Here is an 18,439-nt window from a genome sequence, read left to right as displayed (position 1 = left end):
AGGATGTACAAATTGATTTTCAACCCATTTGAGCACGTTCTGAACACACCTTCCTTGGTGACCTGGGGTGAGTCTTGAATCCAGACCATCTGGCCGAGAGGATGCCTCCCCTCCCACCTCCCCCAACTGAACCAATGAGCGCTCTATAACACCAGGCTAAAGGTCTCCAAAGATTCACATCTTCTGAGTGAAGAAATTTCTCCTCATCCTGAAACTGATCCTGTGTATTTTTATATTCAATTGTGGGATGTGGACATCGCTGGCTGGGCCCAGCATTTATCATCCATCCCTAGTTGCCCCTTGAGAAGGTGGGGGTGAGCTGCCTTCTTGAACCGCTGCAGTCCATATGCTGTGGGTTGACTCACAATGCCCTTAGGGAGGGAATTCCAGGATTTTGACATGTGACAGTGAAGGAACGGCGATATATTTTCAAGTCAGCATGGTGAGTGGCTCGGAGGGGAACTTGCAGGGGGTGGTGTTCCCATATATCTGCTGCCCTTGTCCTCCTAGATAGAAGTGGTCTTAGGTTTGGAAGGTGCTGCCTGAGGTTCTTTCAGGAAGGTCTATAGTGCATTTTGTACACATTGCTGGTGGTGCAGGTGTTTGTGGATGTGGTAGGCTGCTCTAGCCTGGTTAGTGTCGAGCTTCTTGTTGGAGCTGCACCCATCCAACCCACCGCTTTTCCCAACACTGCAAGAAATTACAAAGAGTTGTGAACACGGCCAAGTCCATTGCACAAGTCAACGCTCCATCCATTGACTCCGTCTATACTTCCCACTACCTTGAAAAAGCAACCAACATCATCAAAGACCCCTCCCACCCCGGTTATGCTCTCTTCAATCCTCTTCCGTCGGGCAGAAGATATAAAAGTTTGAATACAAGTACAAATTGATTCAAGAACAGCTTCTTCTCTGCTGCTTTCAGACTTCTGAATGGACCTCTCAAATGTTGATCTCTCTCGCTCTCCCCACCTTCTCTGCAGCTGTAACACTGTATTCTGCACTCTGTTCTGCTACCCTGATACACTTTGTATGGTACAATTTGCCTGTAGAGCACGCAAAACAACACTTCTCACTGTATCTCAGTACATGTGACAACAATAAATCAAACTCAAAAAAAGTATTCCATTCCACTCCTGCCTTGTGCCTGATGGTGGATAGATTCGGAGGAGTCTGCAGTCAGTGTGAGTCACTGTGCAGGGAGGGGCTGAAATGGGTTGTACATCAGACACAGTTGGGGTTAGTATTTTTGAAAAACAAATGGAGGCAGTGATCAAGACAAGGAAACACAAAAAGGATAGTATTGCAAGTCACATGCTCACTTTTAACATCCTCGAGGGTAACGTTTGGACTTTGTCGAGCTTCTGTTTTCGGGAGTTCAATTGCAGTTCCTTGAATTTTCCCAGCACTTAATGCTTTCTTCAGCAGAGCAATACTATGCCTGGTAATGACAACCTTTGATCTGGTTTCAAAAAACAAAATATCGTTATTATTTATAAGACATAAGACCATAAGACATTGGAGCAGAAATTAGGCCATTCAACCCATCGAGTCTGCTCTGTCATGGCTGATAGGTTTTTCAACTCCATTTTCCCACTTTCTCCCCGGAACCTTTGCTCCTCTTGGCAGTCAAGAAGTTATCTATTTCTGTTTTAAATATACTCAATGACCTGTCCTCCACAGCCTTCTGTGGCAGTGAATTTCACAGATTCCCCTCTCTCTGGCTGAAGAAGTTTCTCCTTCTCTCCGTTTTAAAAGGTCTTCCCTTTACTCTAAGGCTGTGCCCTTGGGTCCTCGTCTCTCCCACCAATGGAAACATCTTCCCAATGTCCACTCTGTTCAAGCCGTTCAGTATTCTGTAAGTGTCAATCAGATCCCCCCTCATCCTTCTAAGCTCCACTGAATATAGTCCCAGAGTCCTCAAACATTCCTCATCCATCTTTCACCTTCCTGTATGAAACTACATGTTAAATAAAACAGAACAAAGCTAAAAGGTGGGAGTGTTTTGAGGTCTCAAGACAATAGTTTAGCTTCAATTGTGATTTTATGGATTGAGACTCCCAAAGTATTGGGTGAATTTGTTAGGTGTGTCCAGGAGGGTTTCTTGAAACAATATGGGAATCGTCCAACAAGGGAATAGGGCCATAGTAGACTTGTTGTTGGGGAATGTGCAGGGCTGGGTAAATTGAAATTTCAGTGGGGAGCATTTTAGGAACAGTAACCATAATTCTGCAAGTTTTAAGTTACTTATGGATAAGGGCAAGAGTATCCTCGGGTGAAACTATTAAACTGAGGGGAGGCTAAATACTACAATATTAGGGGGGGAACTGGGGAATACAGATTGGGGCAGCTGTTTGTAGTTAAATCTACATCAGCATGTGGGAATCCTTTAAAGGCCAGGACAGACTGAGTAGAGATGGTGGCACAGTGGGATATAGTTAGGAAAGCATTGCCCTGGGAGTCACATTGACTTTGGACCACATGAAATCTCATGGCTTCAGGCTAAACACGGGCAAGGAAACCTCCTGCTGATTACCACGTACTGTCCTCCTTTGGCTGATGAAATTGGTGCTCCTCCATTTTTTTTTGATTGCTTACAGTGTGGAAACAGGCCATTCGGCCTAACAAGTCCACACCAACCCTCCGAAAAGCAACCCAACTAGACCCATTCCCCTACATTTACCCCTTCACCTAACACTATGGGCAATTTAGCATGGCCAATTCACCTAACCTGCACATTTTTTTTTGGACTGTGGGAGGAAACCGGAGCACCCGGAGGAAACCCATGCAGACACGGGGAGAATATGCAAACTCCACACAGTTGCCTGAGGCGGGAATCGAACCCAGGTCACTGGCGCTGTGAGGCAGCAGTGCTAACCACTGAGCCATCGTGCCACACATTGAGTGTGACAATGGCACAAATGTACTCTGGATGGAGAATTTCAATGTCCATCACCAAGAGTGCCTCGATAGCAGCACTACTGATCGAGCTGATTGGGTCCTAAAAGACACAGCTGTTAGACTGGGTCTGTGGCAGGTGGTGAGGGAACCAACAAGAGGGAAAAACATACTTGATCTCATCCTTACCAATCTGCCAGCTGATTCTGTCCATGATAGTATCGGTAAGAGTGACCACCGCACAGTTCTTGTGGAGACAAAGTCCCACTTTCACACTGAGAATACCCTCCATCGTTTGTGTGGCACTATCACTGTGCTAAATGGGACAGACTTCAAACAGACCTAGCTACTCATGACTGGACATCCTTGAGGCACTATAAGCCATTAACAGCAACAGAATTGTACTCCAGCACAATCTGTAACCTCATGGCCTGGCATATCCCCAACTCAACCATTACCATCAAGCCAGGGATCAACCCTGGTTCAGTGGAGAGTGCAGGAGGGCATGCCAGGAGCAGCACCAGGTATACCTGAAGGCATCAACCTGGCGAAACTACCAAACAGGACTACTTTCATGTCAAACATCATAAGCAGCAAGTAATAGACAGAGCTAAGTGTTTCCACAACCAACAGGTCAGACCTAAGCTCTACATTCCTTCCACATCCAGTCATGAATGGTGGTGGATGATTAAACAACTCATTGGAGGAAAAGGCTCCACAAATATGCCCATCCTCAATGAAGGAACAGTCCAGCACATCAGTGCCCCAATGATAAGGCTGATGCATTCACAACAATCTTCAGTCAGAAGTACTGAGTGGATGATCAATCTCAGCCTCCTCCAGTGGTTCCCCAGCATCTACTAGTTTCTAGCCAATTTGATTCACTCCACATAATATCAAGAAACGGTTACAGTCACTGGATAATGCAAAGATAACAGGCCCTGACAACATTCTGGCAATAGTACTGGAAACCTGTGCTCCAGAACTTGCCACTCTCCTCGCCAAACTCTTCCAGTACAGTTACAACACTGGCATCTACCCGACAATGTGGAAAATTGTCGTGGTATGTTCTGTCCTGGATAATTCCAACCCGGCCAATTATTGCCCCATCAGTCTACTCTCAATCATCAGTAAAGTGTTGGAAGATGTCACCAACAGTGCTATCAAGCAGCACCTGCTCAGCAATAACCTGCTCAGTGACGCCCAGTTTGGGTTCCGCCGGGGTCACTCAGCTCCTGACCTCATTACAGCCTTGGTTCAAACATGGACAAAAGAGCTGAATTCCAGAGGGGAGGGGAGAGGGATAGCCCTGGACATCAAGGCCACATTCAACTGATTGTGACATCAAGGAGCCCTAGCAAAACTGGAATGAATGGATATTGGGGGCAAAACCCCTGCTGTTGGAGTCATGTTCACCGACTATTACACAGTACTCAACATCCATTCATGACTCCTCACATACCGAAGCAGTCCATGTTCAAATACAAAAAGGTTTGGACAATATCCAGGCTTGGGCTGACAAGTGGCACAAAACATTCATGCCACAGAAATGCTAGGCAATGACCATTTCCAATAAGAGACAATCTAACCACCACCCCTTGACATTCAATGGTTACTATCACTAGATGTCCAATGTCAACATCCTGGGAAATGCCATCGACCACAAAGTCAACTGGTCGAGCCGAATAAACACAATGGCTACGAGAGCGGGTCAGAGGCTAGGAATAATGCGGCAAGTAGCTGATCTCCGGACTCCCCAAAGCCTGTCCACCATCTACAAGGTACATGTCAGGAGTGTGATGGAATAGTCCCCACTTGCCCGGATTGGTGCAGCTCCAACAACACTCAAGAAGCTTGACACCATTCAGGACAAAGCAGCCGCTTGATCGGCATCATATCCACAAACATTTACTCCCTCTATCACTGACACTCAGTAGCAGCAGTGTGTACCATCTACAAGATGCACTGCAGAAATTCACCAAAGATTCTTAGACAGCACCTTTCAAACCCACAACCACTTCCATTTAGAAGGACAAGGGCAGCAGATACATGGGAACACTGTCAGCTGCTAGTTCCCCTCAGAGCCCCTCACCATCCTGACTTGGAAATATATCACCATTCGTTCACTGTCACTGGGTCAAAATCCCGGAATTCCCTCCCTAAGGGCATTGTGGGTATACTTGTTGTATATGGACTGCACCGGTTCAAGAAGGCAGCTCACCCCCACCTTCACGAGGGCAACTAGGGACGTGTAATAAATGCTGGACCAGCCAGCAATGTCCACATCCCAAGGTGAATAAAGAAAACAAACTTATTCTTTAAACTCTTTTTATTATTTTTGAGTTTATTGGAGAAACCTGGTGAAAGATTCTTCTGATCAGGATAACAGTAACAAAGACAAATAAATTTGACCATTCTTGGTGATTAAATAATACATTTACGCTTTTGATATGGACCATGGAATAATGAGCTTTGATTACCAGTGAACTCCACCAATTAGCATTATAATCCTGGGCAGTAGGTTTCATCATTTCCTGGTCAGCTGCTCACAGGAATAGTTTCTCCCAATGTCTGTATTAACTGAGGCATGTTATTAATTATAGTTATTGGTCATAGAGTCATAGAGATGTACAGCATGGAAACAGACCCTTCGGTCCAACCCGTCCATGCCAACCAGATATCCCAACCCAATCTAGTCCCACCTGCCAGCACCCTGCCCATATCCCTCTAAACCCTACCTATTCATATACCCATCCAGATGCCTCTTAAATGTTGCAATTGTACCAGCCTCCACCACATCCTCTGGCAGCTCATTCCGTACACGTACCACCCTCTGCGTGAAAAAGTTGCCCCTTAGGTCTCTTTTATATCTTTCCCCTCTCACCCTAAACCTATGCCCTCTAGTTCTGGACTCCCCCGCCCCAGGGAAAAGACTTTCACCATGCCCCTCATGATTTTATAAACCTCTATAAGGTCACCCCTCAACCTCCAACGCTCCAGGGAAAACAGCCCCAGCCTGTTCAACCTCTCGCTGTAGCTCAGATCCTCCAACCCTGGCAACATCCTTGTAAATCTTTTCTGAACCCTTTCAAGTTTCACAACATCTTTCGGATAGGAAGGAGACCAGAATTGCTCACAATTATTGTGGTTTGTAATTAATAAAGATGTGTATACTGTGGTTGTGACAGTATATTTAGTCATCCATCACTCATGTATACAATCAAGTTGATACAGGTCCCAACTTACCACTTGTTGAGAATGGCTCTCCAATGCTCAATTCTGGCAATGGTCTTGTCAAAACAAAATTTAACTTTTGGCTGCTTCACCTTGATTTTCATTCAGGCCTACGATTAACTCCAGTTTCCATATCTTGTTCAGTGTTGGATGAGTAGTTTTGGACACAGTGTGATGTTATCCTTTGTACTGTGCTACTTTCCACACCTGCCGTTGGTATGTTTCTCCACTTGAGGATTACCCTGTATAAGTCTGTTGGATTCACTCAATTTCTTTATGATTCCTCTGGTGATTTACACCGTCTCAGCTTTTCCAATTGATTAGGGGTGGCTCAGTGGTTAGCATGGCAGCCTGGGACCCAGGATCAGTTCCAGACCTCAGGTGACTATCTGTGTGGAGTTTATACATTTTCCCCGTGTCCTCCTCTGCTCAATAAATTGATGAAATTGCCCAACCGTACATCTGTCGGTTGCCTCATTGCTGGTATGGCAATCACCTTTTGAGACCAAGGGAAGGACATTTTGCCGTCGGCACATAGCTATGCGCTTGACTTTGGACATCCTTATTTGCAATGTTTTCTGATTCTGTTTCAGGTTCATTTGTGAGCCCTTTTGAGCGATCATGTGATCGTGGTCAGCAACAGCTTCTTCCATTGCATTTCCATGTCATTAAACTATCAGATCATTCATTATATAGTCTGCTCATTAAAATAATCTTAACCCTAGTAAAGTCTGTTCTAGGATGATTACTGACTATCTCATATTGGTTACATTAAGATTCCTCTGGAGGACCATTGGTATCTCCTGAAGGATGTTGAGAATGTCGGTTTAGAACCCTTACTTTCACCCACCTTCACTTCCCAGTAACCCCATCTCCGCATCTAGGAGATAAAAGACTTTTGCCTGGCAAGTTGTGGCTAAATTCCTTCTCTGGTGGGCATGGGAGAATTCTTTAGAGCTTTATTAAGATGTTTTGGACAATCCATGCTCTCAGTATAGTTTCTGCTTGTTTCACTGCTACCATACAGCTCATCTATGTCACTTTTATTACTCCCTTCCTTTCCAGCGTTTTTATCCTGTCATTCAGCCTGGACATGAGAACAGCTAGGACTTTCCTAGCTGAATTTGTCTTACCCTCTCATCTACTTGGAGAAGATACTCTCCTGGAAGACCTCCTAATCCTGTAAACAGACTGTTGCACGCTTCTAGGATGCTATTCCATGATTAGTGGTTTAGTGACATATTGCAAATCTCTCTCAGCTGGTTGAGGATACTTCGCCAATGGACACCTGTACCTGCTTGTTGAGCTTCCTTATAGCCATAGATTTGTTTTAGATTAGATTAGCTTAGATTACTTACAGTGTGGAAACAGGCCCTTCGGCCCAACAAGTCCACACCGACCCGCCGAAGCGCACCCACCCAGACCTCTTCCCTTACATTTACCCTTTACCTCACACTACGGGCAATTTAGCCTGGCCAATTCACCTGACCTGCACATTTTTGGACTGTGGGAGGAAACCGGAGCACCCAGAGGAAACCCACGCAGACACGGGGAGAACGTGCAAACTCCACACAGTCAGTCGCCTGAGGCGGGAATTGAACCCGGGTCTCTGGCGCTGTGAGGCAGCAGTGCTAACCACTGTGCCACCATGCCGCCCACTGTGCCACCATGCCGCCCACAATGTTACATTTGTGTGTAACATTAGTCATTTTCTTGCAGAAAGAATGCCACTTTCCCCACACTGAAATGTTTTCCTTTCTTGGCGTGATGTCATAGAGTCATACAGCACGGAAATGGACCCTTCGGTCCAACCAGTCCATGCTGCACATAATCCCAAACTAAACTAGTCCCACCTACCTGCTCCTGGCCCATATTCCTCCAAACCTTTCCTATTCATGTACTTATTAAAACGTCTTGGAAACGCTGTAATTGTACCTGCATCCACCACTTCCTGAGCACATTCATTCTACACATGGACCACACTCTATGTAAAAAATTTGCCTCTCTTGTCTTTTTAAAAATCTTTCTCCTCGCTCCTAGTCTTGAAATCCACTATCCTAGAAAAGACAACTACCACTAACTTTATCCATACCTGTCATTATTTTATAAACTTCTGTAAGATCACTTCTCACCTTCCTACGCTCCAGTGAAAAACGTCCCAGCCTATCCAGCCTTCCTTTACAACTCAAACCTCCCATAACCAGAACTGGACACAATATTCCAGAAGAGGCCTCACCAATGTCCTGTACAACCTCAACAGCCCCAACTTCTATACTTAATACAACTGAGCAATGAAGGCAAGTGTGCCAAATGCCTTTTTAACCAAACTGTCTATATGTGATACATATTTCAAAGAATTATGTACCCGACCCTTAGGCCCCTCTGTTTACAACACTATCTAAGGTGCTACCATTAATTGTATAAGCCCTAACCTTTTTTATTGTACCAAAATGCAATTCCTCGCATTTTTCCAGGTTGAACTCCATCTGCCATTTCTCAGCCTAATAACCAATTTGATCAAGATCCCTTTGTAATCTTAGAAAACCTTCTTCACTGTTTACTATGCCAGCAATTTTGGTGTCGTTAGCAAACTTACTAACCATGCCTATGTTCTCATCTGAATAATTTATGTAAGTAACCAAGAAAAGAGGACCCAGTTCTGATCCTTGGGGAACACTGCAGGTCACAGACCCCGCCCCCCCAAGTCTGAAAAGTAACCCTCCACTATTACTCTCCGTCTCCTGCTGTTAAGCCAATTATGTATCCAATTGGCAAGCTCACTGTGAATCTCATGTGACTAACTTTACTAATCAATCTACCATGCAGAACCTTGTCGAACACTTTACTAATGTCCAAGTAAACAATGTCTACTGCTCTGCCTTCGTCAACCTTTCTGGTAACTTCCTCGAAAAACTGAATCACGAAAATCACAAAACTGAATTTGTGTGAGACACGATTTCCCTCACACAAATTCATGCTGATTATTGCTAATCAGTCCTTCCCTCTCTAAATGCATGTAAACCCTATCTTTCAGAATCACCTCCAACAACTTAGTGATGTCAGGCTCACAGATTTATAGATCCCTGGTTTCTCCTTACAACCATTCTTAAACAAAGATACAACATTAGCCATCTTCCAGTCACTTGTAGTTTTGGATGATGCAAATATTTCTGCAAGGGGTCTCGCAATTTCCTCCCTTACTTCCCTTAGCGTTCTGGGAAACCTTAGATGAGGTCCTGGTTCCTGTCATTCACCTATGATTATTATATTCCTTTGGCCTGAAATGTGTATCTATATGGAAAAGTCTCGTGTACATTGCCATGAATATGCACAAATTGCTGATTTACAAGCTCAGCGCTTCAGCACACATTGAACATTCTCCTGAGAGTAAATTTCTCCTCTCTTAGTAGATATGCTAATGATCCCTTATCCTTCATAAAATCCTGATTTTAAGGAGGTCATCTTTTAGATTCACATGCTCTGTATTAATGACATCACCTATTAATCATAGAACTCTTTTTCATCTTTGGCCCTAATATTGAAAATATACCTTTTATCAGCTATATTAGAGTCTTAGAGTCATTGTGACCTCCAGCATGGAGACAGGCCCTTTAGCCAAACTGGCAAATACCAACCAAAATGTCCATCCATGTTAACCCCGTTTCCCTGCACTTGGCCCATATCCTTCTAAACCTTCCCTATCCATGTATTTGTCCAAATGCCTTTTAAATGTTGTTAATGTACCCACCTCAACCACTTCTGCTGGCAGCTCATTCCATATGCGTACCACCCTCTGTGTAAAACAGTTGCCCCTCAGGTTCCCTTTTGTTCTTTCCCCTCTAACCTTAAACTGATGCCCTCTAGTCCTCGATTCCCCAACCCTGGGAAACAGACTTAGTGCATTCACCCTATTCATGCCTCTCATGATCTTATACACCTCTATAAGGTCCCCCTCAATCTCCTATGCTTTCAAGACAAAATCCTAGCTTGTCCAACCTCTCCCTTATAACTCAGACCATTGAGACCTGATAACATCCTTGTAAATTTCTTCTGCACTCTTTCCAGTTTAATAACATTTTTCCTACAGCAAGGTGACCAAAACTGAACACATTGCTCCACATGCGGCCTCACCAACATCCTGTATAACTGCAACATAACTTCCCAACTTCTATACTCAGTGCCCTGACTGATGAAGGCCAGTGTGCCAAAGGCCTTCCTCACTGCCCTGTCTACCTGTGACTGCACTTTCAGAGAACCGTGCACCTGAACTCCAAGATCCCTCTGTTCCACTACACTCCTTAAGGCCCAACCATTCACCATGAAACTCCTACCTTGACTTGACTTTCCAAAATGCAAGACCTCACACTCATCTATATTAAACTCCATTTGCCATTTTTCCAGCTGATTGAAGTTCATTTGGGATTGAAGGCATCAAGGCTTTCAAACTTTCTGCTGTCTGTATTCTGTTAATCAGAGTTTAGGGTGGAATAGACTTTGAAACAGTCTCTCCTCAACAGTTAAGCAGATCTATTGCAATTTTGTAATTATGTCATTATACCTGGAATACATTCGACTTTATATCACTTTTTGTTTGAATAGCCATGGACCAGAAAAGGTTGCAGACCGTGTGTTTTATACAGTATTTCACCTGTTGTCTGCTTCTTTATTCTTTTGCCATTTTGTTCAACTGCTTGTAGTGGTTTTCACAGCTCTGAGCATTCCTACGTCTCTTTGTCAGTAGTTCTTATTTGTAACAGTTCTTCAATACCCCATCTCAGGCGCACTCTTGGCATCATATTATGGGCTCAGGTCGGTAAAGTGACATTTATTTGAAAACTGGCTGCAACTTGAGTGCTCCCAGTCATTGCTTCATGGTACAGTACACATGACTATGACACAGTAGGAGGCAAATTAGTACAATCTTGCATTTTATCCCGAACATCCTCTGACAATGTCTCATAACCTCGGTGCTAGATTGGAGTTTCAGTTTAAGTCTTCAAAGATAACATATCAGGTGCCCCAAATGTTAGGATTTTGAAAGAGACAGTTACAGAGATAATGAATGTATTCGTGTGATTGCTCAAAATTCTATGTATTCTCAAATGTTCCCTTTGAATTGAAAGGTCGAAAGTGCAGGGGTTACATGGATAAAGCAGCTTAATGACACTGGGTGAGAAGCTCATTCAGATACTGATGGGCCCAACAGCCTCCTCCTATGTTGTAACAATTCTGAGATTCAGCATTAGGACGTGGCATTAGGAGACTTGGAGAATATGGTTAACCAGGGTCAAACTCTTTTTTTTGACAAGGAAAATCATAAAAATATAATTTTATGAGGGTGTAACTATTAGGGAACACTAGGGGGAACCAATAGATGCTTGATTGATAGATTTTCAGAAAGTGTTTGATTACATAAGAAGTTATTACTCTCTTCAGTAGTAAAAGGCAGACTATTGGTTTTCAACTTCCAACACCTGATTTTAAAACTGAGACTTTCATATACCAGAACTTTTTTTTTCAAAAAGAGAAAATATTACCACAGCACAGACTAGGCGACTGTTTTGTGGAACACCCACATTCCATGTGCAACAGTGACCCCAAGTTTCTAGTTGCCTGCTACATCAACACACCACCTATTCTCTGGCCAACACCTCTGTCTTCAGCTTGTGGCAGTGCTCCAGCAAGCTGGAAGACCAGAATCTCATTTTCTGCTTGGAGACCCTGCAGCCTTCTGGACTCAGCATCCAGTTCAATGATTTTAGTGGCAGAACAGCACTTTCTATGTGATTTACCCATACTCACATCTCATGTCCTAACATGACATGAGCTACTTTCAGTACAGGGCAAAAGTGAGGACTGCAGGTGCTGGAAATCAGAGTCTAGATTAGAGTGGTGCTGGAAAAGCACAGCAGGTCAGGCAGCATCTGACCTGCTGTGCTTTTCCAGCACCACTTTAATCTAGACACTGCTTTCAGCACAGCCAACCCATTTTCACCCACACATTGTCCCCATGAACACCTAGCCAGCTCCTCTTCTTCCTTGCCTTTGTCTACTAAACTTCTCCCCCAACCCTTTCTCTCTCTCTCTCGGTTCCATCTCCACATCCACTCAGTCCTTCACCCCCATCAACCCCTTTCCCTGTTATCAAAGTAAATACCACCTCTTCCTAACTGCTATCAGTTCTGAAGAAGGATCACTGGACCCAAAACATTAACTCTGTTTCTCTCTCCAATGATGCTGCCAGACCTGCTGAGTTTCTCCAGTAACTGCCGTTTTGGTTCAAAATATTAACTTAACGATAAGATCTGCCAATTTTTTGGGGCATACAGCCATCATAGCTGGCATCACACCAACACTGAAATTCAGATACCGCACCACCCATTTCTGTGCTAGACAATTGTCTTTTGACTTGATAGCAGCATCCTGTTTGTGGTGAACACCCTGGCTTTCCTTGTTACTCAAACACTTGTTATATCTTATCTGAGGTTGACAGGGAACTTACCAGCAACACAAGTGATGGTCTTATACCCATTCATAAGTTTATTACGATTCCGTGGAGAGAAATGATCTGATCAGGGAAACCAGTAAGCCCCAGTTCTGCTGAAGGGTCACTGGACTTGAAACATTAATTTTGTTTTTCTCTCCACAGATGCTGCCAGATCTGCTCAGTTTCTCTAGCACTTTCTATGCTCGCACCCTATTTCAGCGTCAGGTTGAACGAATGGTTCAAGCTCTATTTATGAGGCTGACGATTTGGCCCAAAATCCTGGACCTCCCTCTCTATTGGCTCACATGGAGTGCAGTAGCTCACCATCACCTTCTCAAGGGCAACTAGAGGTGGGCAATAAATTCTGGCCCAGACTGTGATACCCACATCCCACAAGTGAATTAAAAAAGTCCAATCTTAAAGTTTGTGGGACTGTAGGAAACCCAACGTGTGTACTGACCAGTGAAGGTAAGTCTATGGCAGACAGCAGTAGGGAACCCCCTCGCTGACTTTGCAACTTGGAAATTGAGGAAAGGCAGCTCATTTGATTTCAAATTTGAGTCGAAAGGCCACACATTAAGATGTACAAGTAAATGGGCATTCAAATATTGTAGAAGTATCAGCTATGCATCAGAAATATGAACATGTAGAAGGTTGGATATCATTCCATCAAAGACACATTTCTCAGAGAGCTCAGCAATGACGTTTGTGAGGGCTGGACCAAGCAGGGATGTTGGAAAGTGTCCAGTCTATCTCAGGTTAGGTGAAAAAGTAAGTTCATGCAAACATTCGGCCTTCATTGTATTGAAAAGCTGACCAGGTTTGAGGAGCTGAATAGCTTTCTCCTTCTATTATATTCTTACCAAATGTAAAAACAAAACTCTCACTTACTTCTCAAAGTCTTGGTCAAAAGGATCCAGGAGATTTCGAACTTTGGATATTGACTTTTTGTCTTTAGTCTCGGGAATCATCAGTGCCTTGCTAAACAAATACATAGAGAATATGTTCAACACGAATGAAAGGTCAACTGGAAGGATATGCTCTCTGCTACACTGACTTCCCAGAAAAATGCATCAATGCACATCATAACTGGAACCCTCTGCTTAATATGACTCTCCAAGGCTTCCTGAACAAGCAAATGTCACTTTGCATACATCTCTGCTGATTGAAGAAAGCCCACAAACTGGTGAAACCCATGTGCACCTCCCTTACCCACTCTATAGTGACCTGTTCAACCCCCTGGGCCCTTTCACATCAGTGCTCCACTGGAGCAATATTCCTGAGCACAATCTACCATCAGGCATCCATTTGGATAAAGGAATGGGAAAATATTGGAAGTCACAAACAACTTCACAGAGTCATAATGTCATACAGCATAGAAACAGACCCTTCGGCCCAGCATGTCAATGCTGACCAACAAATACTAAATTAAACTGATCCCATTTACCTGCAATTGGTCTGTAGCCAACTATGCCCTGGCATTTTAAGTGCTCATCCAGATTCTTCTTAAATGTTGTATCCATCACGCTCTCAGGCAGCATTTTCCATATTCCTACTGCCTTCTGGGGGAAAAGAATTTTCCCTCAGATCTTCTCTAAACCAGTTACTCCTCACCTTAAACTTATGCCCTCTGGTCTTAGACATGTCTGCCATGGGGAAAAGATTCCCACAATCTACCCTGTCTATATACCTTTCATAATTTTGTGTCCCTCAGTCAGATCTCGCCCACCCACTCCTCTCCCCCCTCAGCCTCGCTGCACCAGGGGAAACAAACTCCGCCTACCCAGTCTCTCCTCTCCTTTCCATCCCAGGGCAACATCCAGGTGACCCTCCTTTGCACCCTCTCCAGTGTAATCACATCTTTCTGATAGTGTGGAGATCAGAACTGCACGCGGTATTCCATCTGTTTTATGAAGTTGTAACAAGACTTCCTCACTCCTATATTCTTCATCCCAGCTAAAGGAGGCAAGCATTCCATATACCTCCTTCCGCACCCTGCCTACCTGCGCTGACACCTTCAGGGATCTATGGAAAAGTACACCAAGATCTCTTTGTCCTTCAGTATTCCTAGGGACCTACCATTCATTATGTATATCCTTCCCTCATTCGACCTCCCAAAATGCATCAGCTCACATTTACTGGGATTAAATTCCATCTCCCTTTGTGCTGCCCAATTTCCCAGCCGATCAATATCAGATTGTAGCCTGAGACCATCCTCCTCACTATCAACAACACCCACCAATGTTCATGTCATCTGCAAAACTTACTAATTATACCTTCCACATCCAAATCCAAGTTGTTAACATACTTAACAAACAGCAAACGGTCCCAGCACCGAACCCTGTGGTACATCATTGGTCACGGACTTCCAATCACAAACACAACCCTCCCACCATCACCCTCTGCTTCTGTTTGTAAGTCAATGTTGGATCCAGTTGGCCAACCTTCCTTGGATCCCATGGGCTCTTACCTTGTGGATGAGCCTTCCATGTGAGACCTTGTTAAAGGCCTTACTGAACTCCATGCAAACCACATCAACTGCACTACCCTCACCAAAGTACTTAGACACATTTTGGAAAATGTAAATTAATGAGATCTCTCTCCAACAATTCCACGCTGACCATCCCTGATCAATCCCTGCCTTTCCAAGTGTTGATTATTCCTATTTTTCCAATAATTTCCTCACCAATTTCTTGAGACAAACTCTATCAGGAGAATGTCTGGCTTTGCTGATATAGCACAATGTTCAGCACCATGTGACACCAAAGCAGTCCATGCCCAAATGCAGCAAGACTGGGCAATATCCAGGTTTGGGCTGAGAACTGGCATTTGTGTACACAAGTGCCAGGCAAGGACCATCTGCCACAAGACAGAATCTAATCATTATCCCTACACATTCAATGGCTTCACTATCACTATATTCCCCACAATCAACATCCTGGGACTACCATTGTTTAGAAATTGAACTGGACTTGCCATATAAGTGCCATTGCTACAAGAGCAGAGCAGCAGCTTGGAATTCTGTGATGTGTAACTCCCTTTCCCTCCAAAGCCTTTCCACCATCTACAAGGCTCAAGTCAGGAGTGTGATGGGATACTGTACTCCCCACTTGCCTGGATGGTGCAGCTCCAACAACATTCAAAAACTCAACACCATTCAGGACAAAGCAGCCCGTTTCACTGGCACCATATCTTTAAGGTATTACACCTTAAACATTCATTCTCTCCACCAACACTAACAGTCCCCATTAACAGCTATTCACCCTCCTAGCTGGATCATTATCCACTCCTTTGTCTGTCCAACTGTTCTTCTCTCTCTTTGGGCTCTATGTCCACTTATTGTTTACTCTTTACCCCCTTCCTCCACCCTATCTTCTGCATATAAAGCAACATTTTCCTCACTACCATCAGTTCTGAGGAAGAGTCACTTGATCTAAAACGTTAATTCTGATTTCTCTCCTCAGATGCTGCCAGACCTGCTGAGCTTTTCCAGAAATTTGTTTTTGGTCCTTAACTACCTGTTGTTGAATGGAGGGATTTTGTTGCTGTCCGGTTAATGGTTGTCTCACAGCCAATGAATGGGTTGGTATCACCACTCCGAGGACCGGAGAGTGTGGTGGAGTGCATGTGATTTCTCAGCCATCAAGGAGCAGGTATAGCCGTTTATCTAACTCAGACCCGTCAGCCAGTGGTGTTGGCTGTAGGATACAGCTGCTACCTTCCCCACAATGTAGCTACTGAGTGAGTGGGAGAGGAATGGGGAGAGTGTGCAGCCTGGTGGGGTCTGGGGTGCACACTGGCCTGGATGCAGCAACTGGAATTGCAGTAAAAGACCTTTGAAGATTTTAATATACACCTCCCAACACCAGACTCTAACCAATGTTATATCGTCACAGAGTGACTGTCAATGGATGATATGGAAAACCTTCTTGAAATCAGAGACATTGACAACAAGTAGTTCCTGAGACCAGACTCTGTACTCTATCATAACGGTATCATCTGCCAGTCTGTAAATCTGCTCGTCCTTTGCGATTCATGTTACACATTCATGATCTGGACAAACAAACTGAGGTCATTGTTGCTATATTTTCAGATGCCACAAAGATACGTGGAGTGACAGGTAGTACTGAGGAAGTGGGGAGTCAGCAGAAGGACTTGGACAGGCTAGGAGACTGGGCAAAGAAATGGCAGATGGAGTTCAATGTGAGAAAATGTGAGGTTGTCCTCGTTGGGAGGAAGAATAGAGGTTGTTTTGAAATGGGGATAGGCTTTGGAAATCTGAAGCACAAAGGGACTTGGGAGTCCTTGTTCAGGATTCTCTTAAGGTTAACATGCAGGTTCGGTCGGCAGTTTGGAAGGTAAATGCAATGTTAGCATTCATTTCAAGAGCAGAGATGTACTGCTGAGGCTGTATAAGGCTCTGGTCAGACCACGTTTTGAATATTCTGAGCAGTTATGGGCCTCATATCTAAGGAAGGATGTGCTGGCCTTGGAGGGAGTCCAGAGGAGATTTACAAGAATACTCCTGGGGACGAAAGGATTGTCCTATGAAGAGCAGTTGAAGACTGTGAGTCTGTACTCAATGGAGTTTAGAAAGGTGAGGGGGATCTGATTGAAACTTCTAGAACACTGAGAGGCCTGGATGGAGTGGACATGGAGAAGATGCTTCCACTAGTAGGAGAGACTGGGACCTAATGGCACAGCCTCAGAGTGAAGGGATGATGCTTTAGAGCAGTCGTGAGGAGGAATTTCTTCAGTCAGAGGGTGGTGAACCTGTGGAACTCATTATCACACAGGGCTGTGCGGGCCAACCCATTCATTAGCTGTGAAACAACCATTAACCATACAGCAAGAAAATCCCTCCATACAACAACAGATAGTTAAGGACCAAAAACAGAAATTGCTGGAAAAGCTCAGCAGGTCTGGCAGCATCTGTGGAGAGAAATCAGTTAATGTTTCGGATCGAGTGACCGTTCCTCCGAACATACCCAGTTCTGAGGAAGGGTCACTGGACCCAAAATGTTAACTCTGATTTCTCTGCACGGAAAATGTTGTTTTATATGCAGAAGATAGGGTGGAGGAAGGGGGTAAAGAGTAAACAATAAGTGGACATAGAGCCCAAAGAGAGAGAAGAACAGTTGAGCTTTTCCAGTAATTTATGAAATAGGTCTTTGATTGGTAAGAGGATCAAAGATTTCAGAGAGAAAATGGGAGAATGGGGATGAGAAACTTATCAGCCATGACTGAATGGTGGAGCAGTGTCGATGGGCTGAATGGCCTAATACCGCTCCTATATCTTATGGAAGGCCCTGCTTACTTCAGTTTTTAACCTGTGAAGGAGCACTGCCAGGAACTGACCACAGTGTGGTGACTCCCTCATTATTGCAGTCACTGAAGGTCCCCTTCCTTGGCAACTTGATAATGACATGATGGTTACTCTCAAGCTGGTATCCTGCTGACCATGTTGTTTGTGCTCTGTTCTGACGGTGTTCCTGCCATTGCTTCAACAGCTCTGCTGGCATCCCTGATCCCAGGCACCTTGTTGTTCATTTAGTTATTGCTGACTCTTTGGACCTCGGACCTGTCAATGTCTCCCAGTTAGACCTTCAGTTGCTGAGATGCATTACTCTCACTGAATTTGTACTTGGAGCTGAAGCTGGGCTGCTTTAAGGTCACCTGACAGTGTTCCACCCACCTAGCCTTCTGCTCCATATCCATCAAGAATGCACTCAGTGTCTTTGCCCTTGCCTGCTAAAGTGGTGTTGCTTTATTGCAACGGTCAGTTCCTGTATGATCCTGCATTGCATCTTGGAGTTCAACA

At 44.4% G+C, this 18,439-nt stretch overlaps 1 protein-coding gene across 3 annotated transcripts in view; it reads right to left on the bottom strand.

Moving 5' to 3' along the window:
• The window catches only part of ppp1r36 (protein phosphatase 1 regulatory subunit 36), a 72,743-nt gene that overhangs the window by 35,996 nt on the left and 18,308 nt on the right, over window positions 1-18,439 (bottom strand). For all 3 annotated transcript variants that reach the window (XM_087989463.1, XM_087989461.1, XM_043698446.2), the window contains exons 3-4: window positions 13,510-13,599; window positions 1,322-1,461 (exon numbers count right to left, since the gene is read on the bottom strand). In XM_087989463.1, the coding sequence (XP_087845589.1) occupies window positions 1,322-1,461; window positions 13,510-13,599 (230 nt within the window). The remainder of the gene's footprint in view (window positions 1-1,321; window positions 1,462-13,509; window positions 13,600-18,439) is intronic.

This window comes from Chiloscyllium plagiosum, unplaced genomic scaffold (genome assembly GCF_037043375.1).
Source record: "Chiloscyllium plagiosum isolate Xiang-an unplaced genomic scaffold, Cpla_swu_hap1 HiC_scaffold_8, whole genome shotgun sequence".
Lineage (NCBI taxonomy): Eukaryota > Metazoa > Chordata > Chondrichthyes > Orectolobiformes > Hemiscylliidae > Chiloscyllium > Chiloscyllium plagiosum.
Note: the sequence above shows the minus strand (reverse complement) of the source record. Positions and strands in the feature narration are given on the sequence as shown.